At 46.1% G+C, this 15,891-nt stretch overlaps 1 protein-coding gene across 1 annotated transcript in view; it reads right to left on the bottom strand.

Annotated features, from left to right (window-relative positions):
• Positions 1–15,891, bottom strand: part of DNAH8 (dynein axonemal heavy chain 8) — a 1,926,251-nt gene that overhangs the window by 1,268,452 nt on the left and 641,908 nt on the right. The window contains 1 exon segment of the mRNA XM_029592920.1: positions 12,832–12,973. Coding sequence (XP_029448780.1) covers positions 12,832–12,973 — 142 coding nt within the window.

The following is a 15,891-nucleotide window of genomic DNA, read 5'->3' as shown; positions in this document are numbered from 1 at the left end:
TGTGAATCCTTTTTTCCACATTTCCTCTTGCTGTTGAAGCTTAGAGCGATGTTGGAGTCACAGTAAGCATGTGTAAGGTTATTTAATAAGGGTATTGTCTCCAGGCAGTAGCCATCATTCTGGCGAGTCACCCACTCTTCATTGGCGGCCTCTTGACTTTATGGATCCACAGTGTTTATCCCACGCCCCTTCACCACATCCTCCGGAAGGGCATTCCAGGCATCCACCACCCTCTCCGTGAAGAAATACTTCCTGACATTGGTTCTGAATCTTCCTCCCTGGTGCTTCAAATCGTGACCCCTGGTTCTGCTGATTTTTTTCCTACGGAAAAGGTTTGTCGTTGTCTTTGGATCATTAACACCTTTCAAGTATCTGGAAGTCTGTATCATATCACCTCTGCTCCTCCTTTCCTCCAGGGTGTACATATTTAGATTCTTCAATCTCTCCTCGTACGTCATCCGATGAAGATCCTCCACCTTCCTGGTCGCCCTTCTCTGTACCGCCTCCATCTTGTCTTTGTCTTTTTGAAGATACGGTCTCCAGAACTGGACACAGTACTCCAGGTGAGGCCTCACCAAGGACCTGTACAAGGGAATAATCACTTCCCTTTTCTTACTCGATATTCCTCTCTCTATGCAGCCCAGCATTCTTCTGGCTTTAGCTATCGCCTTGTCACATTGTTTCGCCGACTTCAGATCATTAGACACTATCACCCCAAGGTCCCTCTCCTGCTCCGTGCACATCAGCCTTTCCCCCCCCATCGAATACAGTTCATTCGGATTTCCACTCCCCATATGCATGACTTTGCACTTCTTGGCATTGAATCTCAGCTGCCATATCTTCGACCACTCTTCCAGTTTCCTTAGATCTCGTCTCATTCTCTCCACTCCTTCCGGCGTGTCCACTCTGTTGCAGATCTTAGTGTCATCCGCAAAAAGACAAACCTTACCTTCTATCCAGTCCGCAATGTCGCTCACAAAGATATTGAACAGGACCGGTCCCAACACCGATCCTTGCGGTACACCACTTAAAGCCATCACTCTCACAAACACTGCAAAGGTTAAGTCCTCAGGCAGAGACTTCATTCACTCCTCTGGAGGAGAAAGTTCTGAGGGGAGACTCACAGAGCCCTCTGTGGAGGACTCCATGTCGTCATTTCCCCAGGGATCAAAGGGGCCCTCATCCTCACTGAAATGTGCAGGGATTGGGGCCATAGGCACTTGGCCTTCATCCAGAGGTGCAGCACCAGCAGAGCTGGATGGGGTACTGCAGGCCTCGGCGTCTCAGCCGGCCTAGGAGGAGCTTCCTCCTCTGAGAAAGCAGCCACGACCACTGTATCAGCAGGAGGAGGCTGCAGTTCCTTGAGGGTCACTGATGCCAACCTGGGAACTGACGAGAACAGCTGGGTCGGTAATGCATCGATGAGCACAGGGAGCTTCTCCAATAGCGACTCCAAGATGGCCAGTGCCAGCTCCAATGCCATTAGGGCCATGGGACCGATGCTTGCATTGCCCACTCGACCTCCAGTTGTACTTGCCACTGAAGCTCCTCCTCAAACATTGTCAATGCCAACACTGACTGAGAGAAAGGAGAAGTGGCCAGGTCCTCCGGAGCTGAGAGGAGGATCGGTGATTGGCATCAGGACTGATGGAGACCATCACGGACCTCAACACTGATGAAGGACTGGTGCTCTTCACTATGGGGTCACTTCGGGGGCATCACAGCATGAGCTGGTGCATCCCCATGCCCGGCACCATGCATTGATGGAGACTAATGCTGATGCTTCTTTGGTTTCCCTTGATGCTCAGCACAGTCTTTCCCCAGTGCCAAGGTCAATGACAAGGAACTCGACATCCTCAGCCTGGAGGAGCTCGATGCTGGCCATTCTCCGGTGCCCCTGTCAGCCAACAGCACCGATATAAATGACGGTCCCTCCGATGTCGATAGCTCGGTGTCCATTGGTGCGACTTGTGGTCCGCCTATGCCAATGGCTCAGTCTTCTCCAACCCAGAGAGGCACTCCAACTTATCAAGAAAAAGACGACATCCCTTTGGAGTCATCTGGGTGCATTTGCGACAACCCCGGATGTCATGCTATACCCCTAGGCAGAGGATACTTTCATCATAAGGGTCCATGATGGAAATGGTCCTTGGCCACCGAGGATATCGCTTAAAACCAGGCGCAGCCATGACGGAATGAAATAAACAGGAAGCAAGATCAAAATTTATGATGGTGTGTGTCGATGGCTGGCAGGCACTAAAGCACCGCCACTGCGAGGAATCGACTGTAAAAGGAAACTTACCAATAAATGATGACTAGGAACACTACAAGGAAGACCAAGAGGGACCCAGTGTTGAGCACAGGCAAAACAAATCACATTAAGTGAGAAAATGGAAAGTTTTCCAAAAGAGGCCAAAAAGGCCAAAAGTGAGCTCACAAACTGCCATGCTGCAGCTCCACAGAAAAAGAGAGAGTGAAGAGGGATCCTACATGGACGCATGCCAAGTGTGGGAAGTCAAAGTTCTAGAAACTTTGACCTAAGTTTTCCGTGTCGGGGCTGCTTGTCCTCAGAATATATATCACAATGGCAAGAGGGACCAGACAAGGATGCCTGTTGTCACTGCTGTTATTTATTCTTACTTTAGAGTCTCTTGTTCATAAATTAGAACTATCCACAAGCATTACTGATTTAATGGTGGACAAAAGATCCTCCAATATTCAGAGTTAGCTGGATGACTTAGCTGGCCAAGTCTGGTTATGTCAAAGAGCTGTCCTAAAGCTAGCTGGCTATAGTTAGCCGGCTAATTAATTAAGATAAACAGCTATATTCAATAGTGTGACTGCACTGTTAAATATGCCTCCAGTTAGCTGGATAAATTTATCCGGCTAACTTTGCTATCCAGACTGTGTCTGAATATAGACCTCAACGAGTGTAGAATGAATATTTTGCTTGCCATGTAGACTTTTTAAAAGCAGAGTTGCTTACCTGTAACAAGTGTTCTCCCAGGACAGCAGGATGTTAGTCCTCACATATGGGTGACATCATCAATTGGAGCTCTTTATGGAATACTTTTGTCAAAGTTTCTACAACTTTGACTGGCACACTGAGCATGCCCAGCATGCCACTTACCCTGTAGCCACCAGGGGTCCCCCTTTCAGTCTCGTTTGTAGCAAAAGTATGAGCGAAAAATAAAATAAGAAAATGGTAACGAACCCAACTCCGCGGGGTGGCTGGCGGGTTTTGTGAGGACTACCATCCTGCTGTCCTGGGAGAACACCTGTTACAGATAAGCAACTCTGCTTTCTCCCAAGACAAGCAGGATGGTAGTCCTCACATATGGGTGAATAGCAAGTTACAGGCTGACTCATAATGAGCAGGCCAAGCAGCACACAACATGTGCAACATGCACAACAACTATGGTGCTGCTGGCAATAACGAGGCAGCCTGAAATTCGCAGCGGGTCAAGGTAGGATGGGTTGGGTTACTACACTGGGAATAAATTCCTTAGGACAGACTGGCCAAAGACAGAGTCTTGTTGTCCAGCCTTGTCTAGACAGTAGTCAGCAATCAGTACTGAACGGTAGTGTGCTACTGAAATTGCCATGGCTCTGACGAAGTGTGCCTTCATTCGTCTCTGCAGTGGAAGGCCTGCTTGCTGGTAGCAGAATGCAATGCAGTCTGCCAACCAGTTGGAGAGTGTCTGCTTGCGCACCGCAACTCTAAGTTTGTTTTTATCAAAAGAAACAAAGAGTTGGGTGGCTTCCTATGGACTGCAGTGTGGTCTAAATAAAATGCAAGCGCACGCTTACAGTCCAAGATGTGCAGAATTTGCTCACCCGGGTGAGCGTGAGGCCTTGGGAAGAAAGTGGCAAGACTATGGACTGATTTAAGTGGAAATCCATTACCACTTTAGGAAGAAATTTAGGGTGAGTGCGGAGAGCCACCCGGTCATACAGGAACCTTGTGTAGGATGAGTAGGTCATAAGGGCCTGTAACACATTTACCCTGCGAGCAGACGTCATGGCTACTAGGAAAAGTACTTTCCATGTATATCCGAAGCAGAAAGCCTGTGAGGGAGTCAGTTGGACCGTTAGATGATTGAGGAGTTAAAGGGGCACTTAGAGAAGATAAGGCCATCGCGGAAAGATTAAATGATTTCTTTGCTTTGGTGTTTACTGAAGAGGATGTTGGGGAGGTAAACATATTGGAGAAGGTTTTCATGGGTAATGATTCAGATGGACTGAACCAAATCACGGTGAACCTAGAAGATGTAGTAGGCCTGATTGACAAACTGAAGAGTAGTAAATCACCTGGACTGGATGGTATACACCCCAGAGTTCTGAGGGAACTCAAAAAAGATATTTCAGACATATTAGTAAAAATTTGTAACCTATCATTAAAATCATCCATTGTACCTGAAGACTGGAGGATAGCTAATGTAACCCCAATATTTAAAAAGGGCTCCAGTGATGATCCAGGAAACTACAGACCGGTTAGCCTGACTTCAGAGCCAGGAAAAATAGTGGAAAGTGTTCTAAACATCAAAATCACAGAACATATAGAAAGACATGGTTTAATGGAACAAAGTCAGCATTGCTTTACCCAAGGCAAGACTTGCCTCACAAATCTGCTTCACTTTTTTGAGTTAATAAACATGTGGATAAAGGTGAACCAGTAGATGTAGTGTACTTGGATTTTCAGAAGGCATTTGACAAAGTTTCTCATGAGAGGCTTCTAGGAAAAGTAAAAAGTCATGGGATAGGTGGCGCTGTCCTTTCGTGGAATGCAAACTGGCTAAAAGACAGGAAACAGAGAGTAGGACTAAATGGGCAATTTTCTCAGTGGAAGGGAGTGGGCAGTGGAGTGCTTCAGGGATCTGTATTGGGACCCTTACTTTTCAATATATTTATAAATGATCTGGAAAGAAATACGAAGAGAGAGGTAATCAAATTTGCAGATGATACAAAATTGTTCAGAGTAGTTAAATCACAAGCAGATTGTGATAAATTGCAGGAAGACCTTGTGAGACTGGAAAATTGGGCATCGAAATGACAGATGACATTTAATGTGGATAAGTGCAAGGTGATGCAAATAGGGAAAAATAAACCATGCTATAGTTACACAATGTTAGGTTCCATATTAAGCAAGAGATCTAGGCGTCATAGTGGATAACACATTGAAATCGTCGGTTCGGGGAGCCTGAGTTGGAGGAGAGTGGGGCTCTCAGGTCTGTCACCATACTTTAGCCCCGGAACAACGCGGAGGTCCCGACCAGCGAGACCCAGAAAGAGGCTGGTGTGACGTCAGCGGGCGTCCGCTGCTACAAATTGAGCAGCGGTCGGCGCACCCTAAGCCGCGCGCTCCAAAGGGGTGTGCCCGGCTTGTGCCGGCTTAGGCCGGCGAAGGCTGGGAGGCTGCTATGGATTATGGTTTCGGTCTGGTACCCTCTCTGACCTCAACTATTCTTGATAAGTTAACGACAGAACTGTGAGTAGAAAAAGGAAAGGGTGATATTGCTTATAGTGTAATTATTTATGCCTCATACAAAAAGAAAGGGCAGAGTCAGGCGGAATGCCTCTACCCCTACCAGACTGGGCCCTATTCAAACCATGTTAACCGGTTTCTACTCACCTACAATAAATATAACCCCGGAGTGTCCCATTACATTGAGGGATACAGAGCAAGTATCCGCTATGTCAGGAGAAATAAGTTTCAGTCCCGGGGAGCCAACAACTCCTCCCCCACCAATGAGCACTGCAAATACTCACAGCCTGGACTCACCTCTCTTACGGATGGCGTTTGTAGAGGAAAGTCCATTAGAGGCAGCATGTGGGGGTAAAGATGCAGCGCTGGGGAAAGAAAGGGAGAATTCCCTGACATCCCAGGAACTGGATCAGAGATCAGGAGCGATAGGAGGAAATATGGATGCCCCTTCTGGTGGACCTGCGTCAGAGCAAGAACTTTTAAAATTATTAACTAATCCATCAGCCTTAACTGTTAAAAGTGATGTAAACAAAAAAGTTTCTTTAGAAATGTTATGGTCTGCTATAATGGTCTTACATCAAAATGTAGAGAAAATGAGTAGTAATATTAAAGATGTTCAATCCACATTGCAAAGTTTAAGTCCTTTGGTGACAAATAATGGATTGACTTTAAAAAAGGTAGAAACAGATATAATTCAAATTAAAGAGGTTCAAACGAACATCATAAAGGGAGAAACCATCCTAGTTAGAAAGGTTGAGAACCTAGAAAATTTGATTCGGTATTCTAACCTTAGATTTGTTAACTTTCCTAAATGCAGGATGGTCTCCCCAATTGAACAATTACGTAACTATTTTAGTGAAGTATTGTTATTATCTTCGGATAATTTTCCTGTGATTAAATCCGCATATTTCTTGAATATAAGAGAACAAAGTCAAAATTTGAAGTTACCTTTACAAGACTCTCCATTAAATGTCACTGATCTGATAGAGTCATCGTTTAGTGCACAGATAGAGATGAGGGGTACATTAATTGTGAAATTTGCCCTTACTCTGGATAGGGATAAGATATTAAATTCATTTATGAAAAAAAGAGCCTTCCTCTATCTTGGCCAAAAAATATGGGTCTATCCGGATGTAACAGAAGACACTCAAATGAGAAGAAAAAAATGTATTGCCCTAGCAGGATTGGCCAAAACTTTTGGAATACAAATTAATATAAAATTTCCATGTAAATGTATAATGAAGGTGGATGGGATAAAATATGTTTATTATGATCCCTTAGATTTAGAAAGGTTCTTAGAAGAACGTAGATCCCAAGGAGGGGATCCAGAACCCTCAAATTGACATCATTGTGGGATTAATTAAAGTTTGTAAGTGTTTCTGTCTTGTACTTAAGTATGCCCAAATTTGTGGCAATTAAGTAGTAAGTAGATTTGCTCAACAGGCTCTTCTTCTTATTTGTTTAAAGGAAAACTAGGAAAGAGAATTTTAATTTGATTTATTTTTTGTTTATGACATAATAATTGTATTTACCTAGAAATTCCACAAAAATTCAATGCTGGGTAATTGAATACAAAGTTTTGATTTCATTTTGTAAAATGGAAATCTATAAATAAAGTTTAAAAAAAAAAAAGAAATCGTCGGCTCAGTGTGCTGCAGCAGTCGAAAAAGCAAACAGAATGTTGGGAATTATTAGAAAGGGAATGGTGAATAAAACAGAAAATGTCATAATGCCTCTGTATCACTCCATGGTGAGACCGCACCTTGAATACTGTGTACAATTCTGGTCACCGCATCTCAAAAAAGATATAATTGCGATGGAGAAGGTACAGAGAAGGGCGACCAAAATGATAAGGGGAATGGAACAACTCCCCTATGAGGAAAGACTAAAGAGGTTAGGACCTTTCAGCTTGGAGAAGAGATGGCTGAGGGGGGATATGATAGAGGTGTTTAAAATCATGAGAGGTCTAGAACGGGTAGATGTGAATCGGTTATTTACTCTTTCGGATAGTAGAAAGACTAGGGGACACTCCATGAAGTTAGCATGGGGCACATTTAAAACTAATCGGAGAAAGTTATTTTTCACTCAACGCACAATTAAACTCTGGAATTTGTTGCCAGAGGATGTGGTTAGTGCAGCTAGTACAGCCTTGTTTAAAAAAGGATTGGATAAGATCTTGGAGGAGAAGTCCATTACCTGCTATTAATTAAGTTGACTTAGAAAATAGCCACTGCTATTACTAGCAACAGTAACATGGAACAGACTTAGTTGTTGGGTACTTGCCAGATTCTTATGGTCTGGATTAACCAGTGTTGGAAACAGGATGCTGGGCTTGATGGACCCTTGGTCTGACCCAAAATGGCATGTTCTTATGTTCTTATCTGATTTTGCAGGAGTGCAAGGGCTCAAAAGGAGTGTGCATGAGCCATGCCAGGACAACATTGAGGTCCCACGCCATGCCCGGTGGCCATAGAGGAGGCATATTCATGAGAGGTAATAAGCCTCTCATGAAGCGACTCACCAGGGATTGAGCCATTATCGGGGCATCCCCTACTCCTTGATGGTAAGCAGAGACGCACTAAGGTGTACTCAGCTAGATGATGTCTGGAGACCAAATTCCGACAGGTGCCAGAGATAGTCTAACAGATTTGATGTGGGGCAAGAAAAGGGATCCAAGCCCTTCAGTGTGCACCACAAGGTAAACCTCTTCCATTTAGAGCGGTAGGATTTCCATGTGGAAGTCTTCCACATGGAAATCTTACGCGGACTTGAGAGACGTCACTAGAAAGATTGAGTGGTTGAAGTATCTATCAACTTTCAACCTGGCGGTGCGAGTGGCGTAACTTGCCGTGATTCTGTGTTCTGAGGTTGGGCGACTTGCCCAGGCGAATGAGTTTCTGGACGGAGAGGTTGAGAAGTATGGGGAACCAAACTTGGTGTGGCCAATACAGGACTGTGAGTATCATTAAGCCCAGGTCCTGTTGTAGCTTCATGAGTGTCTTGCTTATTAGTGGAATCAGAGGAAACGCATATAGCTGGCCTGTGTTCCAGGGATGGGTGAAGGCATCCATGGTTGGTGCTTGTCGGTCCCTGTACAGAGAGCAGAAGCGTTCCACTTTGTGGTTCTGACTGGATGCAAAGAAGTCGTTGGTCGGCTGACCCCACCAATGCAAGATTCTGCTCGCGACTGAGGGATCCAGAGACCATCGTGGGGCTGGAAACGTCGGCTGAGGTGGTCCGCCAGTGCATTCTGTGTGCCCGCTAGATAAGTGGCACGCAGAAGTATGGAATGCAACAGGGCCCAGGCCCAAATCTGTGCCGCCTCCTGGCAGAGCAGATAAGAGCCCGTGCCCCCCTATTTGTTCAGGTACCACATTGCAACTTGGTTGTCTGTTTGAATCAAGACAACTTTGTTGAAGAGGCAGTCCTGGAATGCATAAAGGGTGTACTGCATTGCCCGAAGCTCCAGAAAGTTGATCTCCGAGGCTGCTTCGGCTGTTGTCCAAGTCCCTTGAGTTTGAAAGCCTTGGACATGGGCTCCCCAACCTAGGTTGGAGGCGTCCGTGGTTAAGGTCACCTGAGGAGCCGGTTGCTGGAAAGGAAAACCCACTTGTAAGTTTGCTTTGTGTGTTCACCAGGCAAGGGACAGACGAAGCTGGCTGGTTATGTGTACCAGGGACAAAAGCGGTTGAGTAGCTTGTCGCCACTGAGCTTTTAGAGTCCATTGTGTCACTCTCATGGCGAGGCATGCCATTGGGGTGATGTGGACTGTTGATGCCATATGGCCAAGCAACTTGAGTAGGTGGCCAGCGGAGGCTTTTAGCCGACGGCGGATAGAGCTCACAAGATGGAACAGCATAATTGCGCGGTCATCGGGTAAGAATGCTTTGGTTAGCATCGTGTCCAGGTCGGTTCCTATAAAGGAGAGATGGTGAGATGGCGTCAAATGGGATTTGGAGTAATCGATTAGAAATCCCAATGAGTTTAGAGGTCTTATGATGAGACCGAGGGAGTCAAGGGCTCCTTGTTTGGACTGGCTTTTTATGAGCCAGGTATGGAAAAACGTATAGGCCCCTGCTGTGTAACTATGCAGCCACAACTGCCAGGCACTTCATAAACACTCGGTGTGCCGAGGCCAGGCCAAATGGCAGTACCTTGTATTGATAGTGCCTGTGACCCACCACAAATCGCAGATACTTGCGATGAGGAGAGAAGATTGCAATATGGGCATATGCATCTTGAAGGTCCAGAGAGCCGAACCAATTCCCCTGTTGTAGCAGAGGAAGCATGGTGCCCAGGGATACCATTCTGAACCGTTCCTTGTGAAGAAATGTGTTCAAGGCACGGAGATCCAGAATAGGCTGGAGGCCACCGGTCTTTTTTGGAATTAGGAAATATCTGGAGTAGAACCCTTTCCCCTGCTGATTCGGTGGAACCGGTTCCAGAGCTCTGGCCAACAGAAGGGCCAAGAGCTCTGACTTGAGTATTTCTATGTGATCGTCCCAGTTCCAGAATGGATTGAGTAGGAAGACCGGATATTTTTGAAAAATTTAGACGGTAACCGTGGGTTATGATGGATAATACCCACTGGTCCGTGGTAATTGGGTGCCAATTTGTTGCAAAGTGGCAAAGGCAGCCCCCCCCCCCCCCCCCACTAGAGAATGGCTGCTGTTCTCTGGAAAGGAGTCAAAATCCACCCACAACTCCAGATTGTGGAGGAGTTTGTGGTCTAGGTGTTCTTGCTTGGCGTGCATGTCCACTCTGAGGTGCCCAAGCTGGTCGTGCATGGGATGCAGGAGGGTAATATCTGTGTGGCCTGAAGAATTGTTTCCTGGTGTCCCTACGTGTGCCTCTGCGGGCTACAGAGGGAACATCTGGGGAGACAGTTGACAACTGACGCAGAGTCTCATGATGGTCTTTTAACTGGGCCATTGCATCCTGGATCTTGTCCCTGAACAGGTTGTCTCCTGTACAGGGTAGATCTGCAAGTTGTCCTGCACTTCCGGGTGTAATTCTGAGGCCTTGAACCAGGCCCAACGCCTAGCACTGATGCCTGCTGCCGAGACTCTGAATGCTGTTTCAAAAGAATCGTAGGCAGCTCTGACCTCATGTTTGCCTGCTTCTAATCCTTTTTGTAGGATGGAGGTCAAGGTCTCTTGTTGTTGCTGTGGTAATGTCTCCGCAAATTCCTGGACTTTTTTCAGAGATTTCTATTATATTGGATCATGTATAATTGATATGTTGCTATTCGCGCTATCAACATGGACCCTTGGAAAACTCTTCGTCCCAATGCATCTAATGCCTTCTGTTCCTTACCAGGAGGAGCAGAAGAATGTGAACACGATCATTTAGCCTTTTTCTGAACTGATTCCACAACTAGAATGGTGGGGCAGCTGACTTTTTTGAAAACCTGGGGCTTGTTTGACCAGGTACGTAGCATCTGTCTTTCTGTTGACTGGAGGTACAGTCCCTGGATGGTCCCACAGGCAGTGCAAGAGGTCAAGAAGAACTTCATGCACTTGTATTTCCATTATCTCTTTTGGAGCATCTACGAACTGTAAGACCTCCAACATCTTGAGGCAAAAACTTTCAAAGGAGAGGTCTTCCAGAGGAGATCTTTGCCTTTCTTCTGGGGGTGAAGGCTCTGAGAGCAAGTCCTCGGAAGCTTGTGAAGAATCATATGAGGATGCATCTTCCCATGGATTTTAGGGGCTTTCCCCTTCTCCCGGTGGGCTTCCTGAGGAAGGAAGTATGCCAAAGCCGAGAGGGCGAGAAGACATCGATGGATGTGGCACTGGCATAGATGGAATCAGTGCTGGCATCAAGGGCACCGGAGCAGATGAGATGCACTTGGGCACCGATAACCCCGATGGACCTGGAATGGGCTCCAGCATCAGTGGTTTCCGTGGAGGGATCTGGCCGGAAATCGATTCTTCCTCCTCCAAGGAACCCAGTTTTGGAATTAGGACCTGCGGAGGCCTTGATGGATGACTCGGTGTTAGCGTGTCCGGTGGCACAGGTTAGGTCGGTAAGGCACCGATGAGCGTGTCGAGGAGCTCAAGGAGCGGTGCAAACATCGAGGGAGCCGGATACGAGGCCGGTATGGGGGTTGGCACTGTGGTGATTGGAAGTCTTGTAAGAGATTCAGCACTGCCTCTTGGACCATGTGGTCCAATTACTCCCGAAAAGCCGGCATGGATGGCACAGCAACTGGGGTAGGAGACAGACTAGGTGTTACTGGAGCTTGCATGGGGGCCCGTGGAGGCTTGGTGCCCAGCACCAGTTATCGGTGGGGAACACTTAGGAGTCCCTGGGTCCAGAGAAGGATGAGGGCTCCTCTGCCCGGGCTCTCTTTGCAGACGGCTCGATGGAACTCAATGCCGCTGCGATATTGGTGCCGGCACCGGTCGGGGACGCCCATCGGTGCCGGTGTTTCCCTCAGTGATCGGTGCTCAGTCTGGTCCTTCTCTGGCACTGAGGACGATAACACTGATGTCTTCAAAGGTGTCGGTGACAGACGGTCACCCGCTCCACAATGTTCCTGGCGGGGTGTCTCCGAGGTCTATAGACCCTCTCCAGTCGGTGGCACTTGAACTGGCATTGATGGAGCAGAAGGTTTTGAAGCAAACAAATGCTCCATCTTATCCAGATGAGCGCGATGCCCTTTAGAGGCATTTGTGCTCAACTGGGGCATCGATGGATGTCGTGCGAGGGGCCTAAGCACAAAACGCAAACATTATGAGGGTCCATTATGGACATAGTCCTCGGACACTTGGGGCATTTCCTAAACCCGGTCGCCATGCCAAAAAATGGCAGGCGCGCGGTCGGTGACCGTCGGACACCGAGGTGGTAAGCTGCCGGGAACCAACCGCAAGTACGAGGAAAACACCTACTGAGCATTGGAGGGAACGGAACACGATGGGGGACCCTGGTGAGGGATTTTTTAAGAAGTTAAACTTGAGGAAAGTTGTGAGAAATTTCTCACAGAGCTCCTAAACCGCAACGCAACTGCTGCGCAGAAAAAAAGAGACTGAAGGGGACCCCTGGTGGCTACAGAGTTAGTGGCATGCTGGGCATGCTCAGTGTGCCAGTCAAAGTTCTAGAAACTTTGACAAAAGTATTCCGTGACAGGGCTCCATCTGATGATGTCACCCATATGTGAGGACTACCATCCTGCTTGTCCTGGGAGAATAAAGCACATCAGCCAATGGATAATGATTTTTTTTTAATTGGGATCACCATTAGACATTCTTCCGCTATGTAAGCACATTTCTGTTGTGGACCATTTCACACACAGATCATGAAACATTGTGTAATATATGGTATAATGTTCAAATTATGATTACCTGTTGGTATATAATTTTTCCTAATTTTCCTAGCATCCTTAGCATCATAAATAGTATCAAATATACTTGTTAATTCCTTGACAGCATCTTCTATTAGCATGCTTTTGTGGTTCATTGTATCTGCCAATTCTTTGGTGTAAGTCTGTTAAATAAATTCAGAAAGAATGGTTAAATAGGGTGGTGATTCTGCTACAAATTTTTAACAGTAAGATATTATTGAAGAATCCTGAGACAATATATTTTATAAAACAAAATACAGTGGATTACAAAATGTGTAATATAAGCATTGTAAGATGATGCATCTTATTGCTCTAATATCAGCTTTCTTTCAAAAACTGTAACCAATATATAACATGATTTTTATAAGCAGCAGTAGTTTTTCGTAATTTTTGTTTTACATAGACATATGTACAGATAGACAGACAAAGACAGATTATAGAGAGAAAACAAGATTGCTTACCTGTAAAACAGAGTTTGCTGTAGACACTAGATAGAAGAATGAAATAACCATAACACATATGTGACATCATCCAATGTTGCTGACATGGACCCAGAGCCAGAGATCAATAAAGAAGTTGCTGAGCAATCATAGGAGTTATCGTATGCACACACTGCTTTGTGGGCCTTTCCGGCTCTTCTAGAGCCTAAACTTTAATGAGGTAATAGATTCTTCAGGGAGGTGGGTAGGTATTTAATATGGTTATTCATCCTGCTGTCTATGGAAAACCCTGTTCTCCTTACTTGCTTATGTAGTACATGGCTATTTGGTTGTCCATATGGATCAAGATTTTCTTTCCTGAAAGAAAGTGAGAGAAAGCCCATAGAGCATAGTAGATAGCTCATAGTTACAGGTGTTTGATTTGCAGATGACTCTCTGCTGGGGGCCATGATCCTTGGATCCACAACATACTAATGTGCATCCCCCACCCTTGGTGGAAGCATCGGTAGACAGAGTCACTTGATGCGGCGGAATGCACAACAGGTCCACATTTAGAAACTCCAGATATATCCACTATTGAAAGGATGTTCTCATACAAAGAAGATTCAAAGCAGTGTATGCATGTGTAGGTTGGGTTATGAATGTGATTTTTTAATGTGTTAAATTGTTTTGGATTATTGGTGTTTTCTAGAATGTATGTGTTTGGAAGTTTTAATTCTTATTATGTTCCATATGGCATTGTATGTAACTGTATACTTTGTTGTATTTAAATTTATTCAAATTTATCTTTAAAATTATTATAATAAAATAGTGAAATGTAATTTTTCTCTTCTATTTTTTGTTGTAACTTTTGTATGTTTTGAAGGGATTGTTTTCATTTGTTGTACCTTTTATTAAATTAACGTCTCCATCTAGATCCAGTAGTGGCCCGTGGTGTGGAGTCACCAAGAATCACAGGAGAATGTTGATAGAAGAGCAGGAGGTCAGTAGAGCTGAATAGCAGATGGTACTCACTCTGAAATGTGCAAGGAAGGTTGCTGAGGCGAACACGGTAGTGGCCCGAAGCACGGGGTACGCCGGAGGTTCCATCAGCTGAAGGTAGAGAAGTCACAAGACTGAACCAGACAAGCCCAGAGAGAATGAAGAGAAACTCCAGGCAGGAAGGCCCTCCGAGGAGTGGATAGCCAGAACGTGACAAGGCCCCCGAGGAGTGGGTACCTAAAGCGTTCGAGTCTCTGGATCAAGAACGAGTTCAGCATAGTGAAGTAAAACTTCTCCAAAGGAGCAGAAATCAGCAGGAAGGAAGTCCTTGCTAACTTGTAAGTAGCTTAGTCCGGCTGATTCAAATACATGCAGGCAGATGACGTCATACAGAGGAGACGCCCCTGAGGTTCCCGCCATGACGTGTATAAGATGGGGCCTGGCACTGTACGTGTGCCTTAGGTAATCCCCGATTCAAGATGGCAGATGGGATTGCCCACGCCATCCCAGGAACGCTGAGGACAGTGGCATGCAGAGGCAGAGGTCGCCAATTGTCTGAGAATTACTGGTGCAGGCAAAAAGGAGGTGAGCAACAGAGGTCGCAGCCGTCTGTGACCGATGAGTGCAACAGGTAGCTGCTGGTACTGAAGAGTGGTAGGAATCTGATGATGCTGAAAAGAATGGAAAAATGGAAGCTTGTAGGAAAATTACTAACTAAGCATCTGGTTGGTCCCCTGCAGCAGCTGATAATAATTGTAAGGTGGATTGATACTCCTTAATTAAAACCACCATCTCATGAACTTTGTTTCTGAATAAGTTGTCCCCTGTGCAAGGAACATCTATGAGATGATCATGCACATCTTTTCAAAGGTCACTCACTTGTAGCCATGTGAGCCTTCAAGCACCAATGGAAGCAGCCAAAATCTTAGCCACTATCGACCAAATTTTCAGAGGCCTGCATGCGCAAATACAAGCGGTTATGCGCGTGGCTGGGCCCTGCGCATGCCAATTGCATTTTCTAAAGGGCATGGCCACGTTCATAACCACCAATATGTGCACAAGTGCTGGGCCTCTCAGAAGGGGCGGGGACGGAGTCTGAGCAGGGAGAGGCAGGGGGCAGGCTGGGTCAGCCCCATTCGATGCTGTCCCAGGGAAGCGTGTGCTGGCAGCTGGCCAGCCCGCGAAATCTAGTGCTGCTCCAGAGGAGCAGCAAGGTAAAAAATTTAAAAAACTGTAGAAGTTAGGTAGGGGGTAGGGGTCGGGGAGGAGAGGGGAAGAGGTAGGAAGAGTAAGGTTAGGCACAGGACAGTTCTCTCCCAATCCGCTCCTTAATTGGAGCGGACTGAGAGGGAACTGGTAGAGGCCTAATTGTGTTGCCACTAATAGGTTTTAAAATCCTCTCCCCTGCACACGCGAGTCGTGGGCCACCCGCACATGTGCATGTGGATTTTAAAAGGACATGGAGAAATGTGAAAAATATCTCATTCATTCCACTTAAATGCTTTTCATTTTGGCATCAATTTTAAGACCTGCGCGCTCACATCCATGTGCACATGATTCCTGGCATGCGCATGTTATAAAATTGGCGCATCCATGTGTGTGCACCAGGAACCACACGCACATGGATGAGTGTGCGTGAG

Source organism: Rhinatrema bivittatum, chromosome 3 (genome assembly GCF_901001135.1).
Source record: "Rhinatrema bivittatum chromosome 3, aRhiBiv1.1, whole genome shotgun sequence".
NCBI classification, from domain to species: Eukaryota; Metazoa; Chordata; class Amphibia; order Gymnophiona; family Rhinatrematidae; genus Rhinatrema; species Rhinatrema bivittatum.
The sequence above is the reverse complement of the archived record's forward strand: the minus strand, read 5'-3'. Positions and strand labels throughout refer to the sequence as shown.